This window comes from Heterodontus francisci, chromosome 28, assembly GCF_036365525.1.
Source record: "Heterodontus francisci isolate sHetFra1 chromosome 28, sHetFra1.hap1, whole genome shotgun sequence".
Classification (NCBI taxonomy): Eukaryota; Metazoa; Chordata; class Chondrichthyes; order Heterodontiformes; family Heterodontidae; genus Heterodontus; species Heterodontus francisci.
The window spans coordinates 19,139,152-19,154,558 of NC_090398.1; the positions used below are offsets into that span (position 1 = coordinate 19,139,152).

The following is a 15,407-nucleotide window of genomic DNA, read 5'->3' on the forward strand; positions in this document are numbered from 1 at the left end:
CTCGAACTATAGTATTTCCAGTCAATATTTGGAAAGTTAAAGTCCCCCATAACCACTACCCTGTTACTCTCGCTCCTGTCGAGAATCATCTTCGCTATCCTTTCCTCTACATCTCTGGAACTATTCGGAGGTCTATAGAAAACTCCCAACAGGGTGACCTCTCCTCTCCTGTTTCTAACCTCGGCCCATACTACCTCAGTAGACGAGTCCTCAAACGTCCTTTCTGCCGCTGTAATACTTTCCTTGATTAACAATGCCACACCCCCCCCTCTTTTACCCTCTTCTCTGTTCTTTCTGAAACATCTAAATCCCGGAACCTGCAACATCCATTCCTGCCCCTGCTCTACCCATGTCTCCGAAATGGCCACAACATCAGGATCCCAGGTACCAACCCATGCTGCAAGCTCACCCACCTTATTCCGGATGCTCCTGGCGTTGAAATAGACACACTTTAAACCAAGTTCTTGCTTGCCAGTGCCCTCTTGCGTCCCTGTAACCTTATCCCCTACCTCACTACTCTCAACAGCCTGTACACTGGCACTGCAATTTAGGTTCCCATTCCCCTGCTGATTTAGTTTAAACCCCCCCGAAGAGCACTAGCAAATCTCCCCCCCCCAGGATATTGGTACCCCTCTGGTTCAGGTGAAGACCATCCTGTTTGTAGAGGTCCCACCTACCCCAGAAAGAGCCCCAACTATCCAGGAAACCAAAACCCTCCCTCCTACACCATCCCTGCAGCCACGTGTTCAACTCCTCTCTCCCTATTCCTCTCTTCGCTAGCACGTGGCACAGGCAACAACCCAGAGATAACAACTCTGGTTGTTCTCGCTCTAAGCTTCCACCCTAGCTCCCTGAATTTCTGCCTTAAATCCCCATCTCTCTTCCTACCTATGTCGTTGGTGCCTATGTGGACCACGACTTGGGGGTGCTCCCCCTCCCCCTCAGTGATCCCAAAAACACGATCGGAGACATCACGTACCCTGGCACCTGGGAGGCAACACACCAACCGTGAGTCTCTCTCGTTCCCACAGAACCTCCTATCTGTTCCCCTAACTATGGAGTCCCCAATGACTAATGCTCTGCTCCTCTTCCCTTTTCCCTTCTGAGCAACAGGGACAGACTCTGTACCAGAGACCTGTACCCCATTGCTTACCCCTGGTAAGTCGTCCCCCCCAACAGTATCCAAAACGGTATACCTGTTGTTGAGGGAAACGGCCACAGGGGATCCCTGCACTGCCTGCTGGTTCCCTTTCCTTCCCCTGACGGTAACCCATCTACCTACTTCTTTTACCTGAGGTGTGACTGCCTCCCTATAACTCCTGTCAATAATCCCCTCCGCCTCCCGAATGATCCGAAGTTCATCCAGCTCCAGTTCCCTAACGCGGTCTGCGAGGAGCTGGAGTTGGGTGCACTTCCCACAGATGCAGTCAGCAGGGACACTCTTGGCGACCCCTACCTCCCACATTCTGCAGGAGGAACATACAACTGCCTTTACCTCCATTCCCACTATTCTAGATTCCCAATAAATCTACTGAAAAACCAAACGAAAAAAAAAGTCAAAACTTGTTCGCTTAGCAATCCGACGGACTGAAGTTTTAAATAAAAAGCTTACCTTATCAACACCCTAGAGTCCTTTTTTTTTGGTTAGAGGAGGAGGGTGGGTGGGAGACACTACACGTGTAGTGTCTCGGGTACTGCCACTGCCCAAATAAATAGTTTTCCCCTACCCAGCAGTCCCCGGTCCTCCGAAACAAAAAAGGGATTAACTTGTAACTTACTGAAATTGACCGCTCAGCTGAAAGTCCGCTCCGCACCCCGTTCTATCAAGGCTGCTCCTCGCAAAAGACAAAGATTTTAAAACTGCCCAAATAAATAGTTTTCCCCTACCCAGCAGTCCCCGGTCCTCCGAAACAAAAAAGGGATTAACTTGTAACTTACTGAAATTGACCGCTCAGCTGAAAGTCCGCTCCGCACCCCGTTCTATCAAGGCTGCTCCTCGCAAAAGACAAAGATTTTAAAACTGCCCAAATAAATAGTTTTCCCCTACCCAGCAGTCCCCGGTCCTCCGAAACAAAAAAGGGATTAACTTGTAACTTACTGAAATTGACCGCTCAGCTGAAAGTCCGCTCCGCACCCCGTTCTATCAAGGCTGCTCCTCGCAAAAGACAAAGATTTTAAAACTGCCCAAATAAATAGTTTTCCCCTACCCAGCAGTCCCCGGTCCTCCGAAACAAAAAAGGGATTAACTTGTAACTTACTGAAATTGACCGCTCAGCTGAAAGTCCGCTCCGCACCCCGTTCTATCAAGGCTGCTCCTCGCAAAAGACAAAGATTTTAAAACTGCCCAAATAAATAGTTTTCCCCTACCCAGCAGTCCCCGGTCCTCCGAAACAAAAAAGGGATTAACTTGTAACTTACTGAAATTGACCGCTCAGCTGAAAGTCCGCTCCGCACCCCGTTCTATCAAGGCTGCTCCTCGCAAAAGACAAAGATTTTAAAACTGCCCAAATAAATAGTTTTCCCCTACCCAGCAGTCCCCGGTCCTCCGAAACAAAAAAGGGATTAACTTGTAACTTACTGAAATTGACCGCTCAGCTGAAAGTCCGCTCCGCACCCCGTTCTATCAAGGCTGCTCCTCGCAAAAGACAAAGATTTTAAAACTGCCCAAATAAATAGTTTTCCCCTACCCAGCAGTCCCCGGTCCTCCGAAACAAAAAAGGGATTAACTTGTAACTTACTGAAATTGACCGCTCAGCTGAAAGTCCGCTCCGCACCCCGTTCTATCAAGGCTGCTCCTCGCAAAAGACCTGTATACGTGTATACACTTGAGAGACTGCATTAGTTTGAGGGGCTGCATTAGTTTCAGAGTCTGTAATTGTTTCAGTGGCGGTGTTAGTTTTCAGATCTGTAGTAGTTCGAGGGGCTGCTTTAGTTTGATAGACTATATTAGTTTGCAGGCCTGTATTAGTTTGAGTGGTTGTGTTAATTTGAGAGACAGCATTAGTTTGAGGGTCTGTATTATTTTGTATGGTTATCTTAGTTTGAGGGGTTGCATTAGTTTGAATGTCTGTATTATTTTATTATTTTTTTTTATTGATTTAGAGATACAGCACTGAAACAAGCCCTTCGACCCAGCGAGTCTGTGCTGGCCAACAGCCTGACCAATCCCCCATTTATACTAATCCTACATTAACCCATATTCTCTACCACATCCCCACCATTCTCCTACCACCTACCTATAGTCGGGGATATTTACTTGGCCTATTTACTTATCAACCTGCAAGTCTTTGGCTGTGGGAGGAAACCGAAGCACCCTTTAGAAACTCACGCAGACACAGGGAGAACTTGCAAACTCCACACAGGCAGTACACAGAACTAAACCCGGGTCGCTGGAGCTGTCAGGCTGCGTTGCTAACCACTGCGCCACTGTGCCGCCCATGTTTGAGGAACTGCATTAGTTTGAAGATCTGAATTAGTTTGAGGACTTGCATTGGGTCAAGGGGCTGCATTAGTTGGATGGGCTGCTTTAGTTTTGGTGTCTTTACTAGTTTCATGGGCTGCGTCGCTTTCAGGGGCTTCATTAGTTTGAGGGACTGTGTTATTTTGAGGGGCTGCATTAGTTTGAGGGATTACATTAGTTTGAGCAGCTGTATTAGTTTAAGGGGCTATATTATTTTGAGCGGCTGTATTAGGCAGAGGGGCTGCATTACTTTGACGATTTTTGTTAGTGAGGGGTTGCATTAGTTTGAGGGTCTGTATTAGTTTGAGGGTCTATCTTAGCTTGAGGGGTTGCATTAGTTTGAGGGACTGCACTATTTTGACGGGCTGTATTATTTTGAGAAACTGTTTTATTTTGAGGGACTGCATCCGTTTGAGGAGCTGCGTTAGTTGGAGGGGCTGCAATAGTTTGAAGGTGTTTATACATTTGAAGGATGGCATTGGTTTCAGTTGCAGTATTATTTGCGTGTCTCAGTTAGTTTGAGCCACTACATGAGCTTGATGGCCTGTATTGGTTTGAGGGACTGGATTATTTTGATGAACCATATTAATTTGAGGGGCTGTATTAGTTTGAGGGATTGCATTGTTTTGAGGAGTGGTATTAGTTTGAGCGGGTACACTGGTTCACGGGACTGCATTAGTTTGAAGCGTTGTGCTAGTTTGAGGGACTGAATTAGTTTGAGGGTCTGTGACGGTTTGAGGGATTGAAATGGTTTGAGGGGCCATAGTAATTTGAGGGACGGTGTTAGTTTGAGGGGCTGCATTAGTTTCAGAGTCTGTAGTTGTTTCAGTGGCTGTATTAGTTTGAGGGGTCACTTTAGTTTCAGTGTCTTTAATAGTTTCAGGGGCTGCGTTGCTTTGAGGGGCTGCATTTGTTCGAGGTCTCAGTCAATATAAGGGCTTGCATTGGTTTGACGGACTGTATTAGTTTGAGTTTCTGTATTATTTTGAGGGTTTACATTAGTTTGAGTGGCTGTATTAGTTTGAGGGGTTGCATTAGTTTGAGGGCTTTATGAGTTTGAGTGGATGTATTAGCTTGAGGAGTTGTCTTAGTTGGAGGGGCTGCATTAGTTTCAGTACCTGCTTTAGCTTGAGGGACTTTATTGGTTTGAGACACTATATTAGTTTTGGGGGCTGCCATGCTTTAGCTTGAGGGACTGCATTAATTTTAGGGGTGAATTGGTTTGAAGATCTGCATTAGTATGAGGGGCTGCGATAGTTTGAGCGTCTGCATTAGTTTGAGTAGCTTTCTTAGGTTGAGGGGTAGAATTGGTTTGAGGATCTGCATTAGTTTGAGTGGCTGTATTAATTTGAGGGGTTGCATTAGTTTGAGTGTCTGTATTAGTTTGAGTGTCTGTATTCGTTTCAAGGTTTGCATTAGTTTGAGGGACTTCGTTAGTTTGAGGGGCTGCATTAGTTTGAGGGGCTGCATTAGTTTGAGGGGCTGCATTAGTTTGAGGGGCTGCATTAGTTTGAGGGGCTGCATTAGTTTGAGGGGCTGCATTAGATGGAGGGGCTGCATTAGATGGAGGGGCTACATAATTTTGAGGGGCTGCATTAGTTTGGGATGGTGCATTAGTTTGAGGTCCTGCATTAAATTGAGGGGCTGCATTAGTTGGAGGGACAGTATTAGTATAAGGATCTGTATTAGATGGAGGGACTGGATTATTTAAGTAGCTGCTATAGTTTGAGGGGCTGCATTTGTACTAGAGCTGCAACACATCCCCAGCCCTGCCATCCCTATTGTGTTTTACTTACTTAATTAATTATATTCTTAATTATTTTAATTAATACCTCTACTCACCATCCACTTATGTTACTAATTTACTTCCATCTAATACTGAAAAACGTTACGCCTTATAAATAAACAAAAGGCTCAACCACTCTTTACTTTCCTTTGGCTGGGGTTTGTTTAATGAATTATAAAGAAGCTAATCAAGCCTTATATAATTTTTATTTTTACCTTTGTTTTCATATCCACCTCTTTACATTGTTATGATCCTGCAGTTTGTTTTTGTCTTTTCTGGGAAGTCTGCAGCGTGCCTTTCAGGCTGTAAAAGGATCATTCCTGCTTTAAGAACAAACAAGCCTCAGAAACTGTTAAGAAACTGCAGTTTAGTTGCCGTTGGATGCAACCACATGGAGAGGGAACCAACCAGATTCAAAGAAAGCATCCTGGTTACCCAGAAACAGCCATTTGGAGAACAAGGACAAAGAAACAATGTCGCTGATTGCCTTTTGAAAAATTAGCTTAAAAAACTGGCTTTTGACAGACACAGTTAACAGACACACAGATATCTGTTCTGCCAGCATGGACTGAAGGAAAGAGAGCTCTCCCACAGTTTATTTAAACCCTATTTATTATACTCTCTGAATTCTGAAAAGTCAAGCCAGGTTAATTTCTTAACAGAAAACAATCAACTACTTTAACTACTGTGTACAAAATCATGAGAGGTATAGACAGGGTGGATAGCAAGAAGCTTTTTCCCAGAGTGGGGGATTCAATTACTAGGGGTCACGAGTTCAAAGTGAGAGGGGAAAAGTTTAGGGGGGATATGCGTGTAAAGTTCTTTATGCAGAGGGTGGTGGGTGCCTGGAACGTGTTGCCAGTGGAGGTGGTAGACGCGGACACGATAGCGTCTTTTAAGATGTATTTAGACAGATACATGAATGGACAGGAAGCAAAGAGATACAGACCCTTAGAAAATAGGTGACAGGTTTAGATAGAGGATCTAGATCAGCGCAGGCTTGGAGGGTCAAAGGGCCTGTTCTTGTGCTGTCATTTTCTTTGTGCTTTGTTCTTTGAAATGTAATTGCTGAATTCACCGCTGGGAGAATAAGAGCATCACTTCAACTGGAACTAGACTACTCACTGTCCTACTGCTGAAGAGCCTGTTTTGTCAATTGGACAGCTGTGAAGACTTCAAGTAACTGCAGTGAGACAGGGACACCAGCAGATGGAGATGGTGAGTGGAGCAGTAACTGCAGTGAGATAGGGACACCAGCAGATGGAGATGGTGAGTGGAGCAGTAACTGCAGTGAGATAGGGACACCAGCAGATGGAGATGGTGAGAAGGAGCAGTAACTGCAGTGAGACAGGGAGACCAGCAGATGGAGATGGTGAGCGGGGGCAGTAACTGCAGTGAGACAGGGACACCAGCAGATGGAGGTAGTGAGAGGGGCAGTAACTGCAGTGAGGCAAGGACACCAGCAGATGAAGATGGTGAGCGAGGGCAGTAACTGCAGTGAGACAGGGACACCAGCAGATGGAGGTATTGAGCCATTGCTGATGGGGAGATTCTGTGTTCCTGAGAGTTTGAAAGTTTGCTGTAAGTTAGAGGAATGTATGTTTGCGTCAATCTGACACTTTCAGAATCACAGAACAATACAGTGCAGAAGAGGCCCTTTGGCCCATCGAGTCTGCACCGATGCATTAAAACACGTGACCTGTCCACCTAATCCCATTTACCAGAACTTTGTCCATAGCCTTGCATGTTATGATGTGCCAAGTGCTTATCCAGGTACTTTTTAATGGATGTGAAGCAACCCGCCTCTACCACCCTACCAGGCAGGGCATTCCAGACCATCACCACCCTCTGGGTAAAAAAACCTCCCGCCCCTCACATTAAACTTGTGTCCCCTCGTAACTGACCCTTCAACTAAGGGGCCCAGCTGCTCCCTATCCACCCTGTCCATGCACCTCATAATCTTGTACACCTCGATCAGGTCACCCCTCAGTCTTCTCTGCTCCATAACATTTAGATGCTTAACGAAAGAATTTAAACACATCTTGTGTTAAATGGCAATTTTCCAACTATATAAACACTTGTAACGTTAACCTAGTTTATGTATGAAAAATTATTTTCAGTGAGTAAACGCTAATGCAGAAATAAAACAAGATCAAATAAAGTCCAAACATTCATTTACAAATAAAAATTCTCTGAATAAGTAGCGTTGAATTCTTCATCACTAAAGTTATGACATCTCTCACTTTCCTTTTTGTGCTGTTAGTGAGAGGAATTGAAGTATTGATACAATTGTCTTTTGAAAATGGATATTAAATCTGCTTTCACCAACCTGTCAGACAGTGCATTCCAGACCAGAACAACTTGTGGTGGATTATTTCCCCTGATTATCTCCTCGCATCGCTCTCCCATTTTTATTCACCTTCATTCTGTGCTCTCTGCTACTGGAACCAAACTGTTCTCATTTATCCAAACCGAGTGAAAGAATTTGAATGTTATTTGTTTCGCCAGGGCAGCTGCAGATTAGTTAGTAGCTCCTGAATTTGGACAGTGATGAACAAGTGACAAAAATCCCTCAGAATCCCCCAAGAAAGCAGAGGATAGAAACAGTCAGGATGGAAAGTGAAACAAGTGACAGTTTAATACAGCAGCAAAAACTAATTGCCACATTTTCGAGGTAGTTATTGCTGAACTTTATGTAAACTGGAGGTGAAAAGTGAAAGACCTTTCATAAAATTTGTGCAAAATGGCTGTAAACCCTTGTGATTTTACAAGTGGTAAATGTGGAGAAAATTATTTTGAATGCTTACTGGCTAATGCATAAATGCACAACATCAAGAAACGAATCGTTTACAGATACAAGTGTAAATATGGGTCAGAATTATTCTGTGAAATGTCACCGGTTGTAAAAGTTTTCTTGGCTGCATCATTTACCTGGTTGTAATTTCAGAGATTGTCACCCGGAGGAACTGAGAAACCTAGGAAAAATTGGCTGTTCCTCAAACTGCAGCAAACAGGCCTCGCCAGCAAAAACTCTTCACCAGAATTTCAAGTTATTGCTGCACTTTCTGTAAAATGGAGATAAATACTGAAAGGCATTTCATAGAATTTGTCTAAAATGGCTATTTTCCAAACAGGCCGCTCCAGGTTTTACATTGCAGCAGTTTTTCTACATTCAGTTGTTCATGAGGGCTTAGGTGTAGTGGGGGTGGGGAGAGTGGGCAGGAGGAGAGGGAGAGAGAGATAGGGTCCTGAAATGAACCATTTTCAACATTCCCTGGAATATCCCTACCCCATTCTCACACCATTCCCATTGGAGCGCCCAAAATATATTTTCTTTGAAGGTTTTTGTGTGCATATGTGTGTGAATGCCATTGCATCCTTCTGGTCTCTGTACAATGAGCTATGTCAACACAGATCCTGGAATTGGAACCTGGACGATTTCCCACCTCAGAGTAACCACTAATAAAACTCCGTTAAATTCTTGACAATCCATCTATGATAACATTGTTCTTTTCCCGAAATGTTTACAATCTTCAAGCGGCAAGGCTGTGACAACAAACTCCACTGGAACACTCTGGCATCATGGCTTTCAAACCCCTTGACGAAGGTTAATGGATTATGGTCAGTGTATATCAATGTTGTTTTGTAATCATGGTGGACATAAAGTTTAACATGTTTAACAGCTAGCCATAAGCCATAAGCCTAACATTCTTTTATCACAGTGGAATACTTGTTTGGTGGTGCTTCAATTCTTTTGAAAAATTACCCTGCTGGCTGTTCTATGCCTGATTCGTCATCTTGTAATCGGACTGCACCGACCCACAGGTCATTAGCATCAATCACTACCTTGAAGTGCTTTGTAAAATTTGAAGCAGCCAACACTGGTTCAGTTTTCAAAACTGCCTTTAGCTTTTCAAAAGATGCCTGGCATTCACCTGACCACGCTACCTTGGTTTTCTTTTCAGTGGCAAATCAGTTAGTAAAGTGGCTACAGCACTGAAATTTGGTGCAAACTTTCTGCAGAAAACACACATCCCCAAACACCTCATGATTTCACTCTTAGTATTAGGGATAGGAATCTCCATTAAGGCTTGTGCTTTTTCCATTTTTGGCAACACTTGCGCCACTGTACGCCCGAGGTAGGTCATGCCTGCTTTTGCGAATTCACTTTTTGCCAGATTTGCCAATGAATTAGCTTCGTTTTTATATACATAGATTCGAGCTGTTTTAAATGTTCTTTCTGAGTGTTACTGCAGAAACATAGAACCATAGGGAAGTTGCAGCACAGAAGGAGACCATTCAGCCCATCGTGTCTGTGCTAACAGAAAAAGAAAATACACGAGCCCCTCTACCTAATTCTACCTTCCAGCACCCGGTCGATAACCTTGCAGGTGACAGCACTTCAGGTCCATGTCCAGCTAACTTTAAAATGAATTGAGGGTTTTTGACTCCACCACCGGTCGGGCAGTGAATTCCAGGCACCCTCTCGGTGAAAAAGATTTTCCTGATGTCCCCTCCAATCCTTCTACAAATCACCTTAAATCTATGACCCCCCCCCCCCCCCCCCCCACCCCACCCCCCACCTGGTAGTTGACCTCCACGCTAGGTGAAACAGATCCCTCCTGTCTGCTCTATCTGGACTCTTTAAAATTTTGTACACCTGAATTTAGTCGCCCCCCAGCCTCCTCTGTTCAAGGAAAGAACCCTAGCTGATCCAAAATTTCCTCATAGCTGCAACTTTCAAACGCTGGCAACATTCTTGTAAATCTCCTCTGTAGTGTCTCCAGAGGAATTCTGTCCTTCCTGTAATGTGGTGACCAGAACTGTATGCAAAACTGCAGCTATCGCATAACCAGAATTTTATACAGTTCCAGCATTACATCCCTGTGTTTGTATTCTATACCTCGGCCAATAAAGAAGAACATCCCATATGCCTCCTTCACCAATCTATCTACCTGTCCTGCCACCTTCAGGGACCTGTGGACAAGCACTCGAAGGTCTCTCACTTCTTTTACCCCTCTCAATTTCCTCCCGTGTTTGTGTATTCCCTTGCTTTGTTTGCTCTCCCTAAATGAATTACTTCACACTTTTCCAGATTGAATTCCATTTTCCACTTTTCCACTCCCTCAAACAAATCATTGATATCATTCTGGAGTCTACAGCTATCAACTTCACTATAGACTACATGACCAATTTGTGTGACATCTGCAAATTTTCCAATAATGCCTCCGACATTAAAGTCCAAATCATTAATATATACCACAGACAGCAAGGGACTCAACACTGAGCCCCGTTGAACGCTACTGGAAACCGCTTTCCATTCACAAACATATCCATCAGCCACTACCCTTTGTTTCCTGTCACTGAGCCAATTTTGGATCCAGCTTGCCACATTCCACTGTATTCCATGGGCTGTCATTTTTCTGACCAGTCTGCCATGTGGGAGCTTGTCAAATGCCTGATTAAAATCCATGTAGACCACATCCACTGCACTACTCTCATCAATATTCCTTGGTACTTCTTCAAAAATGTCAATCGAGTTAGTAGGACATGACCTTCCCTTAACAAATTCATGCTGACTATCCCTGATAAATCTGTACCTTTCTCACTGGCAGTTTATCCTGTGTCTCAAAATTGAATCTAATAATTTATCCACCACCGAGGTCAGGCTGACCGACCTATAATTATTTGTCCTATACCTCACACCCTTTTTAACCAATGGTACAACTCTTGCAGACCTCCAATCCTCTAGTATCTCACCTGTATCCAGTCAGGATTTGAAGATGATCCTCAGAGCATCCGTTATTTCCTCGCTGGCTTCCTTTGACAACCTTGGATACAATCCATTCTGCCCTGGTGATTTATCCACTTTCAAGGATGTTAGACCCTCTCGTACTTCCTCCCTTATTATGCTTATCATATCTAATATTTCACACTCCTCCTGTTTTATTACAATATTTGTGTCATCCAACTCCTTTGCGAAGGCAAAGACAAAAAAACTCATTAAGAAAACTGCCCACATCATCTGTGTCCACGCATAAATTCCCTTGAACATCTCTGATAGGCCCTATCCTTTCCTGAGTTATCCTCTTGCACTTAATGGACTGATAAAACATCTTTAGGTTTTCCTTGATTTTACCTGCAATAATTATTCATGTCCTTCCTTTGTTTTCATAATTTCCTCTTTTACTTCACCCCTGCACTTTCTACACTCCTGCAGCCTTTCTACCGTATTAAGTTTTTTTGTGACCTCCATAAGCTTTCTTTTTCTGCTTAATCTTATCCTATATGCTTCTAGATACCCAGAGGGCAATAGAGTTGGCCGTACCACCCTTTATCTTGTTTGGGACATGCCTATAGAATCTCGCTTTTGAATGCCTCCCACTGATTTGCCACTGATTTTCCTTCAAGTAGCTGTCTCCAGTCCACTTTCACCAGATCACCTCTCAGCTTTGTAAAAGGTCACCAGCTCCAAAATGATAATCCATTGCTATTTCAACCATTTGTCCAGCTTCATTATTGAAGACTAAATCTAGAATTGTGCCCCCTCTCGTTGGTCTTGTTACGTGCCAGTTAAAAGATTTCTCTTGAATGGAGTTCAAGAATTTTATGCCCTCTGTGCCCTTCACACTGTTTGTATTCCAGTCGACATTAGGGTAGTTGAAATCTCCAACTATTATTGCCCTCCTGTTTTTGCTTTCAAATCTGTGCCTACATATTTGTTCTTCTATCTCCCTCTCTCTATTTGGGGGGTCCATAGTACACTCCTAATAGTGTGGTTGCCCCTATAGTATTTCTGAGCTCAACCCATATGGCCTCATTGGACGTTTCTTTTAGCATATCATCCCTCCTCACAGCTGTTATTGATTCCTTTAGCCATTAATGCTGCACCAATTCCAAGTTTCCTTCCAAAATCATTTACTGTTGCTGGGATAAAGTACAAGAGCTCCCTTCCTACCAGTACTGTGAACAGACCTTCGTAAATAGTCAGCAGCTGTTCAAAACGGGGCTCACTACCTGCTCCGCACGGACAATTAAACTGGACAACAAAAGCTGGGGTTTCCAGCCATGCCCATGTCTCGTGAATGAATAAATAACGTCTCACCAATTTATAACAGTAGTGTCTGGTTACTGTTGTGCTGAAGATCAGCATCGTTTGATGCTGATTTATAATGATTAGTTAATTGTCTGGACAACCTTCGCTACTGAATTGTATAAAGTAACTCTGCCCATTAGTGTTTTGGTTCTCAATTGCTAGAATTTTTTTTATATTTGTTAATGCTTATTAAGCTCCTGTGTGCCTAACTTTAACTTACAGCTCTGATTTGTGACCACTTAATTTGTTTAGTGCGTGAGGTAGAGTTTGAATTCTTCCTGCTCATTTGTGGGAAATTCTCTCACTCAGAAGCTTGGGGATAACTTAATCGATGGTTAATAAATTGTATTCATTTTGATACGAATTGGGTAAAATGCAACAGAGATCGTGAACTTAGTCAAACATCCCTCCACCTACACTGGAACGTAACCACCTAACCCAACTGCCGCCCACCAATACCAGACAGTTCCTGAATCAGGAGTTAAAGGAGGGAATGTAAGCTGTGTCTGATGTTTCAGCTGTTATCTTTCAGGATAGCAAAACTCAGCTTTCTTACAACAGGATCTCCACAACTGAGGATAATACTTGGATTCACAGTACAGGATATTCCATACACCTGTTGCACTGTCTGGGTTCGGTAAAAATAATACGTCAGAATTCCACTATTTGAACTTCATTAAAGTGCAGCTAACTGAGTTGTCAGGGTTTTCTTTTTTGATATATTGAAGTAGGGACAGGTGCCACAGACTATCCCATTACAAACTGTCAGGATAATTTTTGCGAATTTCTGTAATACCGTTAAGCATTAGTATTCTCATTCTGTTCTTCTACACTGAAGTATATGTCCTGACAGGAGTATCCCTTTTCTAATTTCACATGTTGTCTCTCGTGGTGATTGAACTGCGTGTCACAGTGACGAATTCAATTCAGTATCTGGGGCAAAAGAGGTGAATTGTCACATTGATCAGTGTCGAGTTCTGACAGTTTCCTCCATTCGAAATCCCGGTTACATTTGTCAATGAGGAATGGTGCCTGACAGTGAGACCCACACTGGCAATATTCACACCAAGCTTCCCGGAATGATACCAATGTGAACCATCGCAGGACCTTTGTTTCTGCACCAAGTGAAACCTTACTGATGAATTTAACTTCTGTGCCCGATACCAGTATTTCGAATATAAATGTTTATATACGTGTTATCAACATTCACGACACCACTGCCGAAACCCGTCATTGTTATCTTTGAAACGAAAACTTGAAATGTGCAGATTTGACAGGAATAAGTTATGTTTACTCAATGAATGAAGGGTGAAGAAGGAATGTAATGCTGACATCAAACGTGTGCTACAAAATGGAAGAACAGTTTGCAAAAGAGCTCAGCTAATTTTCACATTTCCGAAAGGAAGGCCCTTGTACGGTAGGAAATGAGTTGAAACTGAGCTTCAGATGTGAACAAGCTTCATTTAATTTGATCCGCATTTTCTAACTAATCTCAAAATTACTGGCCAGAGAGATTTCAACACATTCTTCAGCTCTTCTCTGAACTTTCTCTGGGTCGCTATATAAATACATGGGTTTTGAATACAACTCAACAATTTAAGGCAAGTTCCGCTTTCAGTGGTGATATATCCAGGGGCTGTGAGGTCACCACGGTAATAATTGATGTTTGCCAGCCTGGTCGACACGAAACTCACGGCAGCTGTCAACCACGACAGTATAAAACTGCCCGATACAGTGAACAATAAAATAATGGATTTCCTTCGGTTCTCCATTTCTGAATCACTGCGATTCTCACTCCTGTTACCCCGGAGTTTCCGGCGGGTTTTATTGGCCACTAAAATACGTCCAATGGTTGAACAATTAAATAAGACAATTAAAGTAAAAGGAAGCCAAACGAGCCAGGCAGTGTGAAACCAGACCCACGCTGTACCGAGTGGGAAGGAAATAAAATCCACTCTTGCCCGACAGCCCCACTGCACCTTGTTCATTATTTGATCAGGTTCGTATGCAAATAAAAAGGGAATTTTCTTGAACAAACACAAGAAACAGAACACTGTTATAACCACCCGTGCAGTTCTTGCTGTGCAGTATCTTGTTTTAAACTTCTGGAAGCAGACAGCTACAAAACGGTCAAATGTGAAGGAGACTGTGAACCAAACAGATAAATCAAAGTTGATAGTTGTCATGTATATAATAATCCTACACACGGGGGTGTAAGACAGGAATGAAAATGGAAAGTGATAACTGAAAATATGATACACCATTACATTGATGATCATGACCAGGAGATCTGCTGTTGCCATGGACACCATATAAACAGAAATACAGTTGGAAAGGCCGCAGTTTCTTCGGGAGAGAATCACAATCGCCACCAAGTTCACTGTCAGAAAGAGAGACGAGATAAATAACGTTTTAGTGGCTGTTTGAAATATATATGGTGATATCTCTTAAAAGCATTTTACTCCATACAGTATGATTATATAAGATTAGCTTTGAAGCAATTTCCTGGGAAACCTGACCATATAATTTCATGAGCTGCTGCAGCCCTCACTGTGCATGGGTGACACTTGATTCTTTCCATAGGACCTTGAAAGAACATTATAACATCAGTAAGGCTGTCAGATTAATGGAAACAGAAAAAGTGTGGGTACCCAGTTCACGAGTTTGCTCTGGTATCCACCGGCTGTGTAAAGCTGACATCGGAGAAGCATGTTATCTTATTCAACATGCAGTATAAACAAAGTGATAGTTAACACAGATTACAAATAAATAGTTTATAATGGCTCACCAAGGACACCCAGGGCTGCGAGAATGTGGTAGTAAATGTCTTTCATCAGCAGAATAACTGGTTTCCCCATTTATGTGATAATGGATGGAATCTGTAGGAGCTGAAAGACTGGTGCACTTCTGAGCTTGTACAAGGGAACCTATATTTATATTCGCTTTAATCCTCCAAGGAGTTAATCAGCTTTAATCATAATTAACATTGGTGGTAGTCATTTCATAAATAAACTGGGTAAGTTGTTTTCTGACATTTCAGAATTAGGGAAAAGATTAACACTAAG

The 15,407-nt window shown here is 43.0% G+C and overlaps 1 protein-coding gene across 1 annotated transcript; it reads right to left on the reverse strand.

Moving 5' to 3' along the window:
• Positions 1-11,016: 11,016 nt before the first annotated feature.
• On the reverse strand, positions 11,017-15,200 carry LOC137385247 (probable G-protein coupled receptor 139). The gene is made up of 3 exons (XM_068060232.1): positions 15,131-15,200; positions 13,845-14,722; positions 11,017-11,220 (listed from the first exon to the last, which is right to left on the reverse strand). The coding sequence occupies exons 1-3, from the start codon at positions 15,198-15,200 to the stop codon at positions 11,017-11,019; spliced, it is 1,152 nt and encodes a 383-aa protein (XP_067916333.1).
• Positions 15,201-15,407: the final 207 nt, after the last annotated feature.

Excerpts from the sequence above, each read along its gene's own strand:
- LOC137385247 (XM_068060232.1), bottom strand. The coding sequence starts at position 15,200 with ATGGGGAAACCAGTTATTCTGCTGATGAAAGACATTTACTACCACATT. Across the intron at positions 14,723-15,130 it reads CGCAGCCCTGGGTGTCCTTG|TGAACTTGGTGGCGATTGTG; the intron begins GTGAGCCATTAT and ends TCTTTCTGACAG. Across the intron at positions 11,221-13,844 it reads TGTTGAAATCTCTCTGGCCA|GAGTTGGATGACACAAATAT; the intron begins GTAATTTTGAGA and ends GCCTTCGCAAAG.